Source organism: Megalobrama amblycephala, linkage group LG19 (assembly GCF_018812025.1).
Source record: "Megalobrama amblycephala isolate DHTTF-2021 linkage group LG19, ASM1881202v1, whole genome shotgun sequence".
In the NCBI taxonomy this organism is placed as follows: Eukaryota; Metazoa; Chordata; class Actinopteri; order Cypriniformes; family Xenocyprididae; genus Megalobrama; species Megalobrama amblycephala.
In genome coordinates, this window is record NC_063062.1 from 29,069,426 (window position 1) to 29,086,573 (window position 17,148).

At 34.9% G+C, this 17,148-nt stretch overlaps 1 protein-coding gene across 2 annotated transcripts; it reads right to left on the minus strand.

Moving 5' to 3' along the window:
• Positions 1–628: 628 nt before the first annotated feature.
• LOC125254237 (long-chain specific acyl-CoA dehydrogenase, mitochondrial-like) lies at positions 629–15,095 on the minus strand. 2 transcript variants are annotated; one of them, XM_048168771.1, is made up of 11 exons: positions 14,912–15,094; positions 13,879–14,055; positions 13,633–13,770; positions 11,673–11,837; positions 11,402–11,468; positions 8,668–8,832; positions 8,446–8,547; positions 7,924–8,037; positions 5,618–5,745; positions 4,747–4,833; positions 629–1,090 (listed from the first exon to the last, which is right to left on the minus strand). In XM_048168771.1, the coding sequence occupies exons 1-11, from the start codon at positions 15,001–15,003 to the stop codon at positions 997–999; spliced, it is 1,329 nt and encodes a 442-aa protein (XP_048024728.1). In that variant the 5' UTR covers positions 15,004–15,094; the 3' UTR covers positions 629–996. The 2 variants fall into 2 exon arrangements, with proteins under 2 accessions (XP_048024728.1, XP_048024729.1); XM_048168772.1 differs by lacking the exons at positions 629–1,090; positions 4,747–4,833 and adding an exon at positions 4,905–5,217 and having other exon boundaries at positions 14,912–15,095.
• Between the last annotated feature and the right edge of the window lie 2,053 nt (positions 15,096–17,148).

Here is a 17,148-nt window from a genome sequence, read left to right on the forward strand (position 1 = left end):
TGTTTACTGCACTTTGTTATTTTAGTTATTGTCCTAGTAGCTAATTAATTGTAATTTTTGTACATTCACAGAAAATAGGGTATATAATCAAGTGATTTATGGACTTTGCCGAGAAGTTCAGTCAAATCGTTAACAATGATCAATTCAATAGAACAATTCGTTTGAGAATCATGACTTTGATCTTCTGACCAGGAGTCAAACTTGCTTTTGAAAGACGATTTTCTCTTCTCTGTCTAATCTATAGTTGCTCTGAACTTTCATAGCATGTCTCTATATTTGAATATCTTTGAATAAAAGGAAAACGGCTCTATAATTATACCCATGACAGAAAGAGGGCGGGATGGAGAGAGAGTTGAACACTCTGGTTTTAATCTCTTTATAACACCCACCAACTAACTCTTGCAGACCACCCACCTCTGCTCCATGACTCACTATGAATACGCCAGCCAGCCAGAGACTCATAAAACACACATAACTTACACACACACTTACAGACTCTCTTTGTTTACACGAATCATAACAGTGCATGATTAAAATTCACAAACTGTTTTTAGTTTCCCGAAGGTGTCTTTGAAAAAAAAAAAAAAAAGAGAATCACATTTTGAGATGAAAGAACAGAAGAGCCATCTTTAGAAACATCTTTATAAAGATTAGTACACAAAGAGTTGGCATTCACATATCAAACAATCAAATCACTTTAAAAAAAATATCTGAACTTTACAACTAAAAACACTTTTACTGTTCTTAAATGGTGCAAATTGTTCATCTGGAAGACTAATACTGCTTAAAATATATCCATACATAGAATGTTGATATCATATGGTGTCTCCAGAGAGAATGTCTCTTCTGTTTGTGACTCCATGTTCTGTCACATGACATTAACATTTACTATGCGTTGAATCACTCATCTGAGATCCTATTTATAATCCTGCTACAGACACAGAAGTCATGAAAGGCACCAAATCAAACTCGCATCTCATCTCATTTTTCCTATATTTATTGTTTGCTAACAATGTTGCGTGCGATGAGTTCTTTCATGATCTCATTGGTTCCTCCATAGATGGGTTGGACTCTGGAGTCTGCAAAAGCCCTGAAAGAGAGAACACGAGACAGTCATTAAAAACTTTCTGCTGCATTGTATTAATGGGTCAAGAGAGAAAGTCTGGCTGGGTGAATCTCAAGAATGTCCAGGCTGTATTTCACCTCAAGAACAAAGAAAAAATAAATACATTGTATTAATTGAAGCTTATTTTTAAGACCATTAAGATACTTTACACTGTGACATTTTCATGGCATGCACATTTCCCCTCAAATTGTCATTATTATAATGGAAGAGGGGAAAACATTCTCATTACCGTAATTTATCCAGACATGGAGCCTTTTTTATTTTGTAATTATTAATTATGATTCTCATGTGTGTGCAGCCATTTGCTAAAATCATTTAAGTTCATTTTTTTCCCTCATTAATGTACACACAGCACCCCATATTGACAGAAAAACACAGAATTGTTGACATTTTTGCAGATTTATTAAAAAAGAAAAGCTGAAATATCATATGGTCCTAAGTATTCAGACCCTTTGCTGTGACACTCATATATTTAACTCAGGTGCTGTCCATTTCTTCTGATCATCTTTGAGATGGTTCTACACCTTCATTTGAGTCCAGCTGTGTTTGATTATACTGATTGGACTTGATCAGGAAAGCCACACACCTGTCTATATAAGACCTTACAGCTCACAGTGCATGTCAGAGAAAATGAGAATCATGAGGTCAAAGGAACTGCCTGAAGATAGAAATTTTTGGCCTTAATTCTAAGCGGTATGTGTGGAGAAAACCAGGCACTGCTCATCACCTGTCCAATACAGTCCCAACAGTGAAGCATGGTGGTGGCAGCATCATGCTGTGGGGGTGTATATATACATATATATATATATATATATATATATATATATATATATATATATATATATATATATATATATATATACATTCCGGGAGGTCCATAAAGAGGCATTTCACACCTACACAAGGTACAACTGCTGCCAGCAAAATATGCAAATATGTACTAGTCTGATTTCTGATAAGCCACTCTTGATAACTACATAGTCAAACTGTAGATTCCATGAAAGACTATTTAAAAATGTTTTCACAATGCACAAAAGCATTTCTATTAATGGCAGTTCAAATGAACCCATTTAAATAGAGTGAGATATTTGTAGTTGTGTGACAGTAAGGAGCTGAGAGAAACACGCCCTCTGCTGGACATTATAATTACAGGAATTGGAGATAAACAACTGAACATGCTATTTTAAACTGTGAAGCTATGGAGCCCCTAAAAAGACATGGTGATGGGAACAATATAAGGTGGGAGGAAAAATATTAAGTCAATGCTTTTATGTTCTCTCGCAAATGTTTTGCGTTCTCCAGAGAAACTTTGCATTCGCTAGCAAACCTTTTTGCTCACAAACCTTTCTTTGTGGGAGAATGCAAAGTTTCTCGGGGAACGCAAAACTTTTGCTAGAGAACACAAAACCATCTCATATTTTTTTTCCTCCCATCTCATATTTTTCCCCATCACCATGTCCCTTTAGGGGCTCCGTAATAAAGCTGTCAAAGTAATATGATTTTCAGTGAATAACTACTTAAATTTGAAACTATCATATGACCGCTGAAGGGTAAGAATATAGTACACAAGTTGAATAAACCACTTATGATTTTTTTTTTTTCTTTTTTCCGTCATTTTCCATTCACTTTCATTGAATGGATAAGAGCAGCTTTGGGCATGTGATCAGCTAATGACAAAAAAAGGACGGAAAGGAAAACCTATTTTTCCCCATTTAATAGGACTACAACAATAACAACAACTACTACTACTACTACTACTACTACTACTACTTCTACAATAACTAACATAGCTGCAAGCAGAAATTAAGGGCCCAAGCACAACAGAAGCAAAAAAGCTAACAGTAGACCAACAATGTCATAATGGACTATGATAGCAAGTGAGACAAAGACACTGCATGTCAATTTTAAAGTCAGTCAGACCAACAATACTGTAGTTAGAGCCAATTACATGTTTTGTTCAACTATAGTGCCACCAAGTGGTGTAGTCCCACCGATTTTTTGTGGGATTTTTGAGTACATAGCAAATTTGGAGTCTCTAACTCCATTCCTCTAGCGCCACCACCTGTCCAAAGTTTCACTCATGTTTATGCTAATAACTTTTGAATCATAAGTGTCAGAAACAAAATTCTTTTCTCCTCTGATTCCGTAGCACAAGCCGATTTGGCGCAGCGCCACCTACTGGTCTGGAGATATGAAAAATGGCTATTTTTGCTTATAACTTCTGAACGGTTTGTCCAGAAAAAAGTGGTCTCATCAGAATCGGGGAATCATGCTGAGTCGAGTGATATCCAATTTTCACATATCAGCCATTTTGGCTGTTGGCCATTTAGAATTTTGGCATAAAATGCTGTATTTTATGAACGCATCATTGCGAAACGGTGGGAGGTATGGGTCATCAGCACGATGCTCTGAAGGAGCCTGAGAAGTTTCAAGCCAGTGCCACCTAGTGGTAAAATCAAATATTCAAATGCTTATAACTTTAGGTGTGGTCGACTTATTTTTATGGGAGTCATCTCCTTTGACTCCTGAATCCTTGCCGAGACAGTATTATGATATGAAATGCTATATTATATGACTGCATTGGTGTACCATTACAAAACTCAGTATGTGTCATCAGCACACTGCTCTGAAGGTTCTCAAATGGTTTCAAGACAGCACCACCTTGTGGCCAAACGTTGTAATAACATTTTAACATGCTAATAGCCTTATATAAATGTGGCCTATTGTACTGAAACTGGTCTTAATAGATTCCGTGGGTCATGTTGAGAACATCAATGCCAATTTTGCCATAGTCAGCCAAACTTCCTGTCCACAAGTTTTTTATTTAAAAACATACTTTTTCGAACTACTGCTAGACCATTGGTCCAATTTTCACCAAAATTGGATAGTATCATCTTCAGACCATGTAGTTAAAATGTTATGGATTTCGTGCTGATAGACGAAACCCTTCTCGTATACCACAGCAACGAATTTGAGCCTTGATGCCAAAATGACTCTTGAGGCTGTATCTCTGCAATGCTTTGACATATTCACACCAAACTTTGCGATTGTCATTGTGACCTCAGTCTGCCCATACCGTATTCATTTGGTCACAGTGCCACCTATTTGTAAAAAAGCGATAAACCAGTAAATCTTTATTATTGACTGTATTCAATATTTTTCCGCTCTTTTGCTTAAAATGATCTTAATGTGTCATTAATTGCTCACTGCTGCAGTTGGTCTGATGCTCACAGCCATGCTGACTGGCTTGTTGTGCCGCCTTTGTAAATGTCCCCCATAAATGTTGCTTGCAGCTTTAATTATTATTATTATTATTATTATTATTTAGTAGTAGTAGTAGTAGTAGTAGTATTCAAAATAATATTTTATTGTATTATTATTATATAAATTTTAAAATTAAACAAATCAATAAACAAATATAGTACAATTACAATACTACTATTGTATTGTAAAATAAAATAAAAAATTATTTTACAGAACAGTTAAATGACAATAATTCTTTTTGTTTTTATCATGAGCTGTTCACATGTAAAGGTGCATTTTGTAACAGAACAAACACTGCATTCTGGTTACAAGGCCAAAGTAGACAACGCTGATGTTACTTAGTGACTGTTACTCACTTGGCTATCGGATACTCCCACATGTAGCCCCATCCTCCATGAAGCTGCAGGCACTGAGTGGCAACTTTATTCTGCAAATCTGAAGCCCTAAAGAGGGAAAAAGACACATTCACAATTGGTATAACATCAGATGCTTTCTTAACTGCTGTTTTCTTAAATGCTGTGATCTTGTTGTGTGTTTATTTTTTTGTTGTTATTGAGAGGGAAGCGTGCAGCACATATTTACATATTCATGACAACATGAATGACACTTTGACAACACTAGTCACATTAACGAGTATCGACATTTTGGTGAAATTTCGTGAGCAAAGTTGACTGTCAATAGTGTAGCGCTAAGCTCACACAGAATTACCTTTCAAACCAAGCAGCTTTCTAAAGGTTAAGCTGCGAATTCACATCAACAACTTGAAGCCGTTGTGAAATTTCGCCCTGACGCAAAAATCCTGATCATGCAGATTCCTACTGAAATGACTGAAAAATGAATCAAACAATGTTAAATGTGACTGCACATATAGACAGGGCTTGGCAAACTAGTCCAATTAGAAATAATTAACTATCATTCTCCTTTTTCTATTATACACGCATGTTTATTAAAATGTATTGAAATTTAAACTGAACCTAAATTCCAAAACTGAACAGAGATCAGTTAAAAACAATGGACACTCATTCAGGTTCATCAGATCAACACCCTCTTACAAGAAACCATAAGAATTTTCAAACATTTCAAAACCAAGGCTCGAAACAGTATGACGTGACATAGCCTTGTTTGTTGAAATAACATTAGTTGGGGAGTACAAAAGCTTTCGAAGCTTCATTAAGCAGTGTTTCAAAAGTGCCCAACACAAGTATTTTTACTCAACAAGAGACTCACCAGTATTTGGCCATAGATGCTGTGTTTGAGTCCAGCTTCTTCTCACTGTGGAGCTGAAGGCAGCTATCAACGAAAGCTCGACCTACACAGATATCCGTCTTCAACTCAGCCAGTTTGTGCTGAACCACCTGAAAGATAGAAAGTCACATATAGTTCTGATGATGATGATGTGGTGTTATTATTGCAAACCTGATTTAGACCTCACTGATTCTACTCATCTATATGCACAAATGAACAACATAATGAAGCTTATTTAATTTCTCTGAGCATCTGTCTCAAACTGCCAGCAGGATGGAGGGATACAGTTACAAAGTGAGTGTGTGGCTGTGACCTTACGCAAGGTTAAAAGCAGACTAAACAAATGAGGACACTAATTATGAGGATCTGGCACAGAAACTCAATAGAACTGAAAGGTTTTTTTTTAAAGGGGTCATACCATGAAAAAACAAATTTTCCTTTTTTTGAGATAAGAGAGCTTATAATAGTCTGAAAACAATTCCTTGAGTCTAACAAACACATTTATTGAAACTAAGCTGTAAAAAAGTTTCTAATTTTTAAATTGCTGGATTTCTGTCATCAAACCCTATAATCATCCACATTTACATCAACAATGCCTATAAAGTGTTCATAATCTTGGCCCACCCAATCACAATAAGGTAATAAACTGGAAGTAGGACAGGCACTAAATGACCAGAAGAACTAATGATAAGAATAAAATGTGTCAAAGTTCACCAGATCTTTGCTCTTGCTGGTTGTGTGTAGCACCTGCAACTCTACGTATTTATCTTAAGTTTATTTGAAGTCTATTCCCTGAACATATTTCAGTGCAGACTGTTTTTGAATCTGGCAATGAGGCTAATATAAAAGACAGGAACCGGCCAAAACTATATTAGATGTGACATATATGAAGTTGGCACAAAATGATAATTAAAAACTACATAATGACTGTTTTTAGTACATGCGTATATAAATATGAAGACATTTTTATCAAGCTTGTATGTTTAGGTTCAGTAATTTCACTTTAGTCCTTTTCATTGCCATTAAAGTGAAATAACTGAACATAAACATACAATCTTGGTAAAATGCTCAATAGTATATATATATATATATTAGTACTGTGCAAAAGTCTTAAGCCACCACCAGCTTTAATGTTTTAGCAATGTTCTAATGACCATCCATATTTATTTTTCGGTCTCTTTATTAAGATACAAACAGAAAATAAAGGAAATATGTACACAAAATGTAAAATCTGGACAAAATGGCTTCTTTAAACAAAAATTTGTATTTAGTAGTGTGACCTCCTGGACTTCTTTCCAGTTTGTCAAAGCAGAAACTCTGAGAAACTTGGCCTTCCAGTCCTTTTCCATTCCATTTAGGTTTAAGAGAGCCGGTTCCTGCTATTGCTCAAGTGTAAGGGGAGGTTAGTATATACTTACCACTTTAGCCAATAGAAGCCTTTTTTTTTTTTTTTTTTTTTAATATTGCATACAAATTACCTGTCTGTTCTGGTTATATTCTAATAAAGAGACTGAGTATATATATCACCATGGGAATTAAGGAGTAATATCTGGATTAACCATTTGATTAATTCTATTATTTATATTACTTATTTATGAAATAGATGCAAAAGTCTCTAAGTCTGTCTGAAGTTTTTCTTTAAAATGAGCATTTCTGTCAGGCTCCTATGTATAGGTTTCAGCTTAAGTACTGGTACTTCTTCCGGTGTTGTCTTCACATCTACAGCTGGTGGAAAAGAATCCGATGGATGGAAATCATATTCATGTAAGAGTATTAAAGATTTATTAACATTACTGTAGTATGAAGCAGGGTGTGGCTGAAAGCTGCTGGAGCAGAACGAGGCTGCTCGAGAGCAGTGGAGCTTTTATTATGCCGCACACGAACACTTCCGCTTCTTCCGGTATTAGATACATTTGTGTGTTGAACACACTTGTTGCAATCTGCAGTTAGCTAGTTTGATATTATACATGGTAAAACATGGTAATCATGGTAAATCAAGAAAATGAGATTTAGACAATAAGATGTTGAGCTATATAACAATGATTCGTTTTCTGTTGATGAATGTATCCAAACAGTTGCTCACCTGTCTAATAAAAACACATAATATATTAAAGCGTCTTTGGTGTTTCCATGGTTTCTACAAAATAAAACGGAAATCGAGGGTAACGCGGATATGATGTCATTGATAGGAGACGCACGGACATGGTTTGTGTCCTGGTTAATATTGTTCTAGTGGTTTTTGGATATTTTAATCCAAAAATCTTACATATTGCACCTTTAATATTTACCTGCAGGTCAGCGATGGTCCTGCCAAATGCCTTCCGCTGCATCACATAGTTCCTTGTCTCTTCAAACATGAACTCACAGCTGGCCAGGCCCATGACTGCTATAATAAGGCGTTCCTGCAGAATGACAGAGAAAGAAAAAACTGACTGAAATCTCTCCCTGTTATATAATGGTGTGCCTTTTTGTAGAATTGTTTAAATTCACAAAATCTTATTTCTTTCATATTCTGATGTCTTCTACTGACAATGTAATCCGTTTACAAAATATCTTCGCAGACGGATGCAATAATAGAGGGGGAATTGATTGGGTGCTGAAGTTAGAAGGGGGGGGGCAACTCTAATTATACAAATAATACTCATTTATACTCTTTACATTCTTCTACAAAAGGAGCACAGAGCTTATAAACACTACTTATTAGGTATTATACAGAGGTAGGATGAAACAAAAATATCATCAAAACTTCTGAAGGCAGTCAGCTTCCTTCAGAGCTAGACAGCAGAAGATTTGTGCTCTCACTGTTATACCTGTGGCAGCTCGTTCATCAGATAATAAAATCCTTTATTGACCTGACCCAACAAAGCTTCAGCGGGCAAACGCACGTCCTCAAAAAACAGCTCAGCTGTATCCTGCACAGAAACAGAGACACAAAACTTTTACCTATACAGTGTTTCAATAACTCTTACATAAGACGGCAAATTATATGCATTTAAAACAGATCTTATGTATATGGAAGGCTTCAGGGGCACCTGAGCTTTAAGTCCGAGTTTCTCCAGCTTTCGGCCCTTTTGGAAGCCCTTAGTGCCGGCATCAACCAGAAACAGACTGATTCCATGAGCTGCTGTCTTCGCTTCACGGTTAGTCACGGCTACTACAATCACTACATCACTCATCCAACCGTTTGTGATGAACACCTGAAAGAAAGTGACAGAAGTAGAAGACTGTGTTTTAACAAAACCTGATGGAAAATTCATGAATATTCAAAACAATCAACAAACTAATCTGCAGAAGATTCACTCAGCAAAAGCTGTTCACGTTTAAACCCCTCCCAGCTTAATATAATTAAAAAAAGCAGTAGTTCACTCAAAAATTAAAATTATGAGAGAACTCAAAATGTTCTTGTTAGTCTAAGAACAGTTTTTATTGAAATCAAACTGCCAAACGACTCGTTTTGTACTCCCATCTCTTTCTTAGGTAACAGAGATGAAAACATCACAAGACTGCCTGTATAGACAGATCAATGCTTATTTCATCATCGCACATTTTGGCCACCCATTGGCACATGTTAGTGTAGAGAGAGATAACACTTGGAATAAAAATAGATTTAGATGTAATCTAAGTTTCAAATGTTGTGCAGTTCTTAGCTGTGGAAGAACAATGTAGCTGCACAATTTCTGAAGGATTCTAACATTTGGAAAGTGGCTGTTTATTATCAACAAAATATCTGATCATGTCAGTTGGGCATAATTAATTATGTTACAACAGGATATAAGCTTTGCAAAAACAATTTTAGTGAAAGATGGACACAGCCCTTAATGCTGCAACACGTAAACCATGTTAAATCTAAAGCCTGTTCTGTGATTAATGATTGTTTTGATTGGTCTACCTGAAAATACAATAAATCAGCTATAATTAATTCCAAATTCTGCTTCACCAGCGCTGACCAAGACCAAAGGAAAGCACACATTATGCCTATTTTAAAGTTTTAACACTGGTAACCTGTTAGATTTGCACTGATTTCATTATTTTATTAGTTTATAAGTCACTACTGGTCTTGTACCAGACTACCTCTTAAAAATAATTTTGGTCTATAAACCAAGAAGGCCCCTTAGATCTTCCAGTTTCTCTTTCCACAAAGTAGAAATAAAACATCTGGTGATGCCGCATTCAGCCATTGCACTCAATGCCACTGAATAACCTCCCGGAGGAAGTGAGAGGTAATATGGGTAATACTGATATTTTTAAACATAAATTAAAAATCCACTTATGTAATCTGGCATTTATTTAGCATCTAATTATTTTCTGATTCTAGTATACCGTTTGTTTTATTTATTATCATCATCATTTACAGTACCTGTCAAAAAACTGGAAACATTACAATTTTTTAATGTTTTTGAAAGAAGTTTCTTATATTCACCAAGGCTGCATTTATTTAATAAAAATACAGTAAAAAAAGTACTATTGTGAAATATAATTACAGATTTCTATTTGAATACATTTAAAAATGTAGTTTATTCCTGTGATGGCAAAGCTGAATTTTCAGTGTCACATGATCCTTCAGAAATCATTCTAATATGCTGATTTTATGCTCAAGAAACATTTGTTATTATTATTATTATTATTATTATTATTATTATCAATGTTGAAAACAGTTTTTGCTGCTTAACATTTTTGTGAAAATAATGATACCATTTAAACATTTGTGGTAAGATTTAAAAAAAGAGAAATGAATACTTGTATGCATCAAGGAAGCATTAAATTGATCAAAAGTGACAGTGAAGACATTTATAATGTTACAAACGATTTCTATTTAATAAATGCTGTTCATTGAACTTTCTATTCATCACAGAATCCTGAAAAAAAGTATCACCATATTCTACAAAAATGTTTAGCAACTGTTTTCAACATTGATAATAATAAGAAGAAATGTTACCTGAGCACCAAATCAACACAGAAATAAATTACATTTTAAATTAAAGGGCCCTCACACCCAGGCTCACCGCCACCCGGTGGCCTTAGGAAAACAGTGGGTGATATTCATTTAAGTGGATAAATAGAGGAGAAATATGGCGCAGTCATTTTGTTGCACCATACTTCCTGCTGCCGGCAGGTGGCGCTTTGAACTGAATATTGACATGTTGATGTCATCAGGCCAAGAGTATTATCAAACATGCAAAGTTTGGAGAAGATTTAGACAGATTGGACTTAAAACAACTTCCTGTTTCGTGGCGTTAATCGCATACTTTAGCACTTAGCTAAGTGTTGCATGATTTAGTGGGTTTCTAACATGTTTGGTTCATGGCATATACAAATGTGTTTCTGGGAGTGAATAAAGCATGCCATTTCCTGATGCCAGCAGGTGGCGCTATGACTAAAAAAACATCAGTGTTATATATTCAAATAATTTAATTTGTAATAAAATTTTGCAATATTCTGTTTTTACTGTATTTTTGAAGAAATAAAAGCAGCTTTAGAGAGCGGAGACTTCATTAAAAAAAAATTGTAATGATTCCAAACTTTTAACAGGTACTGTATTTCTATTTTATTTTGCTTTATAAACATTTGATTGTTGATCATTCTTTTTTAATTCTATTCTAACATTTTAATGTTTTATTATGAACTATTTTTGTATTATTTTAATTGCTTGTATTTTGTGTCAGTAACTTGTTTACACTTGCATTAGATTAGTTTGAAAGATGCTATTTAGATTTTGATTGATTGATTGATTGAAAAAATCTTTGCATCACTTGCACTTGTTCATACCTTGCTTCCATTGAGAATCCAGTCAGTTCCATCTTTTTTCGCATACGTCTTCACTCCTTGAAGGTCACTTCATAGAGAAAATAGAACACTTGAACTGGGACGACTCAGTGAACAAAAGAATATATCACAGTATGACTCAGAAAGCATGAAAACATGATGCACACTGGGAGTCAGTGTCTTTGTATCTTTAAAAGTGAAGTTCATTTGCTCAACCATCCAAGGGACTAAAGTGCCATTTATTCTTTAATGTCATGTCTGCACTGAATCCCACCTGCCGGCTGCAGGTTCCGTCATAGCGATGGCCCCGATGCATTTCCCAGCAGTCATCTGTGGAATATAGTGCTCGATCTGAGCCTTAGAGCCATAGTGACTGATATAAGGCATTATAATCTCAGAGTGGAGAGAGAACCCAGGACCACTGCAGTTACAGTACATTCTACAACACAAACAGAGCCAGAACACCTGCTATATTACAACACACACAGACACACAAAGCCAGGGGAAAAACTGAACTCTATACAGTCAGGGTGGTGCACCATTCAGAAGCGACTTGCATTTTAAATTCCAGTCCTTAAAGGATTTGTTCACTTTCAAATGAAAATTACCCCAAGCTTTAAACACCCTCAAGCCATCCTAGGTGTATGTAACTTTCTTCTTTCTGATGAACACAGTCGGAGATATTTTAATACATATTCCATTTTAATAAAGGCCTTCTGAAGCAAAGTGATGCATTTGTCTAAGTGAAATATCCATATTTAACAAGTTATGATGTAAAATACCTAGCTTCCGCCAGACCACTTTACATATTCAACTTATGAATAAAGTGTAAACTGGCATCAGGTCGGTTAAGTTTTTTCCGTAAATTGAATAGGAATGGTGTAGGACATAGTGTAAGCTTTTTGAACTGCAAGAGTTTTACACTTTCTTCGTAACTTGAATTTGAAAGGCGGTCTGGCAGAAGCTAGATATTTTACTTCATAACTTATTAAATATGGATAATTTTTCTCACTCAAATGCATCGCTTTGCTTCAGAAGGCCTTTTTTAACCCCCTGGAGCCATGTGGAGTACACATGGCTTTATGAATGATGGATGGATGTGGATGGAAGCACTTTTTTTCAGCTCATACTCGTTGATCCCACTCTCTGCAATTATAGAGCTTGGATGCATCAAGATTTTTATTAATATTTCTCTGATTGTGTTCATCAGAAAGTCATACACACATGATGGCTTGAGGGTGAGTAAAGCTTGGGCTAATTTTCATTTGAAAGTGAACTAATCCTTTAATTTGAATTGAGGCAGTTTGAAGGACACAGAATTGCAATTCAAGTTTTAATTTATGAAAGTAGAAAAGATAACATTAAAAATATAACATATGACTGCTGGAAGTGTATTTTTAAGTAATTAGCCAAAAACATATCCTGAAGATTACATGTATTTCAAGAAACATTAGATGATATCAATAATCAATCCTTGAGAATGTAAAAAATGTGTTTAATTAATATATATTTTTAAAGAATAATATTTAATAAATTTACTTTCATTTATGTCAACATTTATTTGTATCTATTATTCAATATTCCTATTCTTATCTTTCTATATTCCTATCCAGTGGAATATAGATTTAGATATTTAATAAAATTCCATTTTATTAAATATACTACTATTTTAAGGTTCTGGAATATAATATGTAGGTTTGTGTTGTTTAGTAGGGGCAAGATTAAAATTGTGGTAATAATTTGGACTTTTCTTTTTCTTTGTTTTAAAAAACAGACGTAACATTTATCTATTTGGGGTGCTTATTTGGTAGACGACGAGCACATGAAGCTTTGCGTTGTGCTGCTTATATTTATTAAGCGTTAAAATTGCCCCTTCCCATGCCCAAAACAAGGCATCTATGGATGAGAGAACATTGTCCTGCACCACTTCACAGATGATGAGTGGAAGGAAGGAGAATTTTAGAACAACAGATATTTATGACAATATAATTAACAAAAACAGCTCGTTCTGTGCATCATACGTCATTACGACATCCATGTCATTGCACATGCGCAGAAATTTCCAGTTTCAGTTTTCAGTCCAATCAAGTGTTGACATGACCTATTGAACTGTTTTTTCTGATAGTCTGATTACAAACAGCTATTTAAAATTCTGAATTTTGCCCAATCTACTATAGGTTCAGACAGGCAGGGAGGAGCTACTGTGACAGACAGGTGAGGGCGGGGTTACTCACTGCTCCTCCCACACGATAGCAGCGGATAGGAGGTCTCCTCCGATTCCTCCATGCTCCTCAGGCGTAAATATTCCCAGCAATCCGTGTTCTCCAGCCTTTTCCCAAACCTCTCTGCTGACCTCACCAGCCTTCTCCCACCTATAAGCGAGCACATGCGCATACATTTAAGACTGTAGCACATTTTTTATCCTGTATCTATTACATGTCAGGATGAGATGGTACGACAAAGACAAACTTGTGACTTACTGAGTGTGATGTGGAACAACTTCCTCTTGAAAGAACCGCCGCACATTCTGACGGAACAGGTCGTGTTCCTCTGAGAAGATCCGTCTGGTGCCGATGTCCATCAGCGTTTTGGCCATGGGTGTTTCAGGTCGAAAAGGAGCTGCTGTTTCACCATGCTGGACCTCCGTATGCTGCATTCTGGGAATCAAATTAACACCTTAAAATAGACCAGGCTATAGTTCTTTAAATATTAGAAATATATTACATATTAGAATTATATTTTTACCTCTGATTTAATAATATGTTCAACCACTTTCACATTCCATTGTATTTATGTGGTACTCCAAGGTAGTTTAACAAAAACAACAGTCCATACAGAATACTTTTACTTTTGATACTTTTTTTGTTGTTAGTATAACATTCCTCAAAAATTTGCATTCTAATTTCACTGTGAAAAATGCATAGGAAACACCAGTGTCATTTGAAAATGCACATATTAACACTTTTATTAACCTTTTTTGTTGGACAACAAGACATTTTTAACCATTCAGAATGTGATGTTACAACCAAACCACCGTGAGTTGATTTACTATTCCATAATTTTATATATACATTATTATAACATAAATTTAACATTCTGATAAAAGTGGTGACCCAAGTAATATTGAAAATGATAACTGCAGAAGATTAGTGATTTTAACGATTGGGGAAATGCTAGTTAAAACCTGTTATTTGGTCAACCCTGTTAAATTAAGTTGCCTTACAATATAAAATAACAAGTACGCTACTTTACTAGTTCAAGCTTACTTTTTTTTTTACAGTAAAGTTATAGCAACAACACCTACCAGTTTTTGTTTTCCTATATTTAATAATAAAATTATTACGTTGTTGTTTAGACGTAAAAAGAACCTTTTTGTGAATTATTAATACATGTATTGGATAATTAAATATGTAAAAATAAACGGTTTCTGTATAGACAAAACATTAAAGAAAATTAAATTTATATGAAAGAAACTGTTGATGAAAACAATAAATAAAACTCAATGACACTCACCTAGACATAGTCACAGTAAACGCCTGTTTACTCCGCAAATAAACATTTTTCGTCGCAGGAGAAAAACTCCTAAGTATCTTCAGTGCAAACATGCTGAGGTGTACGTGCTCGACTCAAACACTAAAGCTCAATTTTGACAGGTCAAGTATCGTCCGTGAACTTTACTCTAATTACAGAAAAAACACTTCCGTCTAAAAAAAAAAAAAAAAACACAAACAACATGTCAAAATAAGAGTCTCAATACATTAATGCTATTGACATAACATTAGCTGAGCCTAATACACTAATTATAAATATAATGGTATGACTATATCACTATATCGATAAAGGGAAAACACTATAGTAAATATTCTAAAAAGTAAAACAAGTAAAATGTCCTTGATAAGAGTTGTAGGTTGGTTAGTTGTGGGGATTTTGATTCTTCTCAAATCTGGAATCCGTTCAATGAAAATATTTAATCAGATCTGGTTACTTATTAGTGACTCTTTCTGCAGGGTTTTGACACTTGATTTGATTTATTTTAAATTTCCATATGGATGTTACATTACTCATTGAACTACATACATAAGCACAAATGAAGAAGAGGTTGAAGTCCAGTATTTTTACAGATGTATTTTGAATGTTTTGTCATTGGAATGACTGACACCAAAATATTTGCCAAGACAAATCTGACATTTGAGGTAATTTTCCCCCTTTTTCCATCAACTTGAAGCTTGCTTCCTAACACTTGCAGGTTTTACAAGTCTTGATAAATGTAAAAATGTCTCGTAAAATATTTTTTCAAAACAGTATTATGTGTCATAATCCCTGGTTAGAACATATAATCATCTCAAATCTCTGTCCATCTTTCTAGAGAGAAGACATCAGTGACCTCTACTGGACACTAAAAACAAACACACCCCAAAAATCTCTTTATAGTTATTTCATTTGAATTGCTTATTTCTAATAATCTTTTTAATATCTCTTTTGATTTGCAGTCCTTTTTACAGTTTCCTTACAATTATTTTTATATAATATATTTATTTATAAAATTACTGTGTTGACAAAGTCATCTTTGTGAAACTTTGTGTCATCTTTTGTCCTAAAATATTGAATGAAGAGAGAAAAGACTTTGTTTTGTTTTATCAATGCTGCATCATTGAGTTCTCAGCTTGCTGGCTGTAATGATAATGATTAAAACCTGCATTACTTAAACAAGAAAAGCCTTATCTTCCTAATGATGTGGAAACTGATGCATGAGTGTCACAGGCTGAGAGACTGATGCAGTGCAGAACATGTGGAGCAGCGCTAATGAAGACAGAGAACAAAGAGCCTGTTGTGTTCGACTCACAGAGAAGAGTCCACTGACCTCTGTCCCACTTTCACAAGAAGGCACAGAGCTGTCCGCTCCAAACATACACATGCAGTGCCATATCAAGACATGCACAGTGAAATCAATCGAGTTGATGCCTTGATCAGTATAAAGAAATATTATAAACGTGCCATTGAAAACTGAAAGTATCTTTAAGACATAAATGGAACATTACTGCTCTGAGAACTGTGAAAATCTGCTTTAGTGTGTGAAAGATCTTGACATGATTATGTTGGGTGAATTAGACACAGTACCCAAAAACACTGTTATACCCACAATGCACCAAACAAATTTATCCTGTTAATGGTTGAAAGACATTGAGAAATGACAAATTTTAAATGACTGTACCTTCCATTTAAAGTGCATTTTTATATCGATCTGTTTCTAACAGTTTTGACACCAGTGTTGATGTGCAGAACACATATTGGTGAGATTTACTGTGTGCAGAAATTATTGTGGGTTTTATTATTTAAAAAAAAAAAATATTATTATTTTTTTTTTTGTACTTAAAGGGTTAGTTCACCCACAAATGAAAATTCTGTCATTTATTACTCACCCACATGCCGTTCCACACCCGTAAGACCTTCGTTAATCTTCAGAACACAAATTAAGATATTTTTTGATGAAATCCGATGGCTCCATGACATTTCCTCTCTCAAGGTCCATTAATGTACTAAAAACATATTTAAATCAGTTCATGTGAGTACAGTGCTTCAACATTAATATTATAAAGCGGCAAACTGCTGAAATCACGTGACTTTGGCACTCTGAACTGTTGATTCGACACACTGATTCATTATGCTCCGATGCTTCCTGAAGCAGTGTTTTGAAATCGGCCATCACTATATAAGTCGTTATTTTTTTTATTTTTTTTGGCGCACCAAAA